Consider the following 3724-nt stretch of genomic DNA (forward strand, 5'->3'; position numbering starts at 1 on the left):
GGGAAGGGCGAGGAGCCCGGGAGCCCGGCCGCTCCGGCTCCGACCCGGCGGCCTCTCACTGCGCAGGCGCCGGGAGCAGACAATGAAAGGGGCTGTGCAGAGGGTCTCCCGCAGGCTTTCCCGGGTCCTACTGCGCACGCGTGCCTCCAAGACCCGCTGGAACAATGAAGAAGGACCCCAGCCTTAGCGGGCGCCGCAACTCACAGGGACTACAGTTCCCAGCGGGCAGTGCGCCAACTCCGAGGGGAGGTGGGGTTGCTGGGCATGCTTGGATTTGTAGTGTGAGCCGCCTTTCACAATCCAGGCTCTTCGGGAGATGTTTAGAGCCGCTTTCTCCTGAGAATGTATTTGGCCGTTTTTGACAAACGTCGTGAAGAGTGCAGAGTTTGTTATTTGCGTCTTTGAGAAGCTTCAAGGCTCGGATGCTTGCATGCACATGTCGAAGGGTCCAGGCCTTGCTGTCAGTAGGGTGAGGTCCCACAGCAGGATGGGATGAAGGCAGGACTAAGCCAGGAAAAGGGCGGAGCCTCCTAACAGTCCCTTGGCAACCGGATCCGGCCAGCAAACCGTTGCAGCCTGTGTACTCGGGGCGCGGTGCCCTCTGGGAATTGTAGTGTCCTTGGACGGGCTCCCGGGAAAGTCGAGGCTGCAAGCCCGCAGTCTGTGAACCACAAGTCCCGTCATCCACCAGGAGGGCCAGTGGGTGGGAAGGCTGAGACCCTCTGAGTGGGGTTCCAGGCTCCCCGTTGACAGCCGCGGCAGGAAGCAGGCGGGTCCTGCCGGGGCGCCAAGGCCTCCTGTCCTCGGAGAGGGGATCCCTGGACACTGTCCCACCTCACTCCTCTCGCGGGGCCCCGAGTCTGCGCATGGAGAAGTCCCTGGAGAACTCCAACCTGGAGGAGTCTCTGGGGCAATACCAGCGGAGTCTCTGGGGTGAGTTGCCCTGAACCCCGCGCCTTACACCCAGGGGACCAGGGCCTGGTGGGCGGGAGCTGGCCAGGTGCCTGACCTAACACCCCAACGGGCCCCACCCCAGCCAGGACGCGGAGGAAGAAGATGGGTGTTGCTGTGATTTTGGGGGGAGGGAGAAAGTTTGCTTTTACTATTAACCAATGGCGTTTCCCTTGATTCCCTGGGTCACCTGTCCAACTCCCTGATGTTGATTTAAGCACCTTGGTTGTCCAGCGCCAGCAGAAACTCTTGCACGGCTCTGATCGAGGCCACTTTTGCCCAGTTCCCACACTTGGCTCTTTAATAAGTTCCTAATTCATACTTTGTACACATTCAAATTACGGAGTAGGGGATTGAATGGGATTTATTGGACCAGGAACAACACACAACACCAATAATTATTTTCATTGTTGTAATGTACCCCGCGAATCACAGAAGGACGCCTCAAGAAGTCGAATTAGAGAGTCACGTTTATTGCAATCCGGGACTATGAGGGGTCATTCCCAAATCTCATAGTAACCATTTAGTCACAGTTCCAGGATTATATAGGCAAAAAATCACACAGGTATTGATTACATCTCAGGATTTGGAATGAGGCACCTGGCTCTCAAAAAAGCAGATTACAGAAGCAGAATTAAGCATGTTAATTACAGTTTCGGGTCTCGGGGTCACTGAATTGACAGAAATACATTATCTAGAGCCCTTGGGTAACCTGGGTTAAACTTAGGCATGTTATCTAAATTATAGTTTTGAGTCTCCGGATCACTGAGTTGATAGAAACACACTATCTAGAGCCCTCAGGTCTCCTGACCACTGAGTTGTCAGGACAGTTTAGAGTAATTGTGCTGTCTGTTATGCCAAAAAAAACAATTTAGGGTAATTGTGCTGTCCTGTTTCCCAGGTACAGAAGAATGTGCTTCGATAACCAGTAAGATCACAATTAATGGGCTAGTCATTCAATCAATAAGGCATTCAATCGAAAGGGATGATTTATACAATTCAGAAAATCAAAATAACCTGTCCATCGTTAAACAAAGCAAATAGGTACCATACTTCATCATCACAGCAGCTTTATTTAGTGGTCTGGGCCAGTGGTCAGCAAACTCATTAGTCAACAGAGCCAAATATCAAACAGTACGATTGAAATTTCTTTTGAGAGCCAACATTTTTAAACTTAAACTATCTAGGTAGGTACATTGTTAGGAACTTAATTAGGGTCCTCCTAAGCTGGCCTTTGCTACAAACGTCCTCACTCTGATGGAGGTACGTTCGCTGAGGTCGACCCCTTCCAACTCTCCCATCCTCAACTTCTGCATGAATCACGCGCACCTCCCCGCGCTGCCTATCCCAAGGCCAGCCTGCTCTGGGTCTCCCATCGCCCTACCGACAGACACTCTCCACTTCTTCCAACGCCACTTCTTCAAAATAGACTCACCCAGGCCGAAAACAGACTTCTGCTGCGCATGGGCCATGAAGTTTCAATCGCACTGTACGTGCGTGCCCGCACGTGGTATTTTGTGGAAGAGCCACACTCAAGGGGCCAAATAGCCGCATGTGGCTTGTGAGCCTCGGTTTGCCGACCACTGGCTATTTACATACATTAAATCATTTAAAACGTCAAACTTATGAATATTCCTACTTTACACATGCGGAAATGGAGCTGTAAAGACATGAAGTTAGGGCAAAGCCCACACAGAGACAGAGCCAGGTGTTAGATTCAGCCAGGCTCGTTTGAAAAGCCTGTTTTCCTTTATTAATCGTGTCATAATTACTATGACTGAAACCTTATTTAGTTCATTCAGATTTTCTTAGTGTAGTACTAATGAATGAGTATCTGTAGAAGTCCATACTTGTAGATAGTCTTTCATCTTGGACATCATGATATAATAACATCTAGAAACTTTGGTTCTGTTATTTTACAGTTATGGTGGTGTTTACAGGGTTATTGTGAGGAGCAAATGAAATAATTCATGTAAAGCAATCATTTTCAGACTTTTCTTACTGCTTCTCACCAGTAAGAAATACATTTTATATGGGATTATACACTATATATGTGTGTATATATACATATATATGTACTAGAGGCCCTGTGCATGAAAATTCGTGCACTGGGGGAGGGAAGGGGGCGTCCCTCAGCCCAGCCTGCACTCTCTCACAGTCGGGAGCCCTCAGGGGATGTCTGATGATGGCTTAGGCGAGGAGTGGGCCTAAGCCGTCAGTGGGACATCCTTAGTGCTGCCTCAGAGGCGGGAGAGGTTCCTGCCAGCTGTGAACCTGGCTTCTGGCTGAGCGGCGTTCCCCCTTGTGGGAGCGCACTGACCACCAGGGGGCAGCTCCTGTGTTGAGCATCTGCCCCCTGGTTGTCAGTGCACGTCATAGCGACCGGTCGTTCTGCCGTTCGGTCAATTTGCATATTAGCCTTTTATTATATAGGATATGTATATATTCTAAATGAAAAGTTTCATTAAAGAATATTCTACTAGAGTAAACCATTCTATTTTTATTGTGTTTTTGTATTGTGTTTTCTTAACCCTCTAGGTCATGACCAATAGTTTAAAAAATTATTTAATGCATATAGAACGCTGACTCATTTATTTAATTTTGTCAATCTTCACCTGAGGATATTTTTCCACTGATTTTTAGAGATCATGCAAGGGAAGGGGAGAGATGGAGAGAGAAACATTGATGTGAGAAAGACACATCAGTTGTTGCCTCCCGCACCCAGCCTGCAGGGCTGCAGATTGAACCTGCCACTGAGATACGTGCACATACC

General features: G+C 48.9%; 1 protein-coding gene across 1 annotated transcript in view; it reads left to right on the plus strand.

The window, feature by feature from the left end:
* Positions 1–6: 6 nt before the first annotated feature.
* The window catches only part of LOC107182099 (serologically defined colon cancer antigen 8 homolog), a 16926-nt gene continuing 13208 nt past the window's right edge, over positions 7–3724 (plus strand). Inside the window, exon 1 of the mRNA XM_015559920.1 lies at positions 7–933. Coding sequence (XP_015415406.1) covers positions 867–933 — 67 coding nt within the window. The 5' untranslated portion in view covers positions 7–866. The remainder of the gene's footprint in view (positions 934–3724) is intronic.

Source organism: Myotis davidii, unplaced genomic scaffold (genome assembly GCF_000327345.1).
Source record: "Myotis davidii unplaced genomic scaffold, ASM32734v1 scaffold754, whole genome shotgun sequence".
In the NCBI taxonomy this organism is placed as follows: Eukaryota; Metazoa; Chordata; class Mammalia; order Chiroptera; family Vespertilionidae; genus Myotis; species Myotis davidii.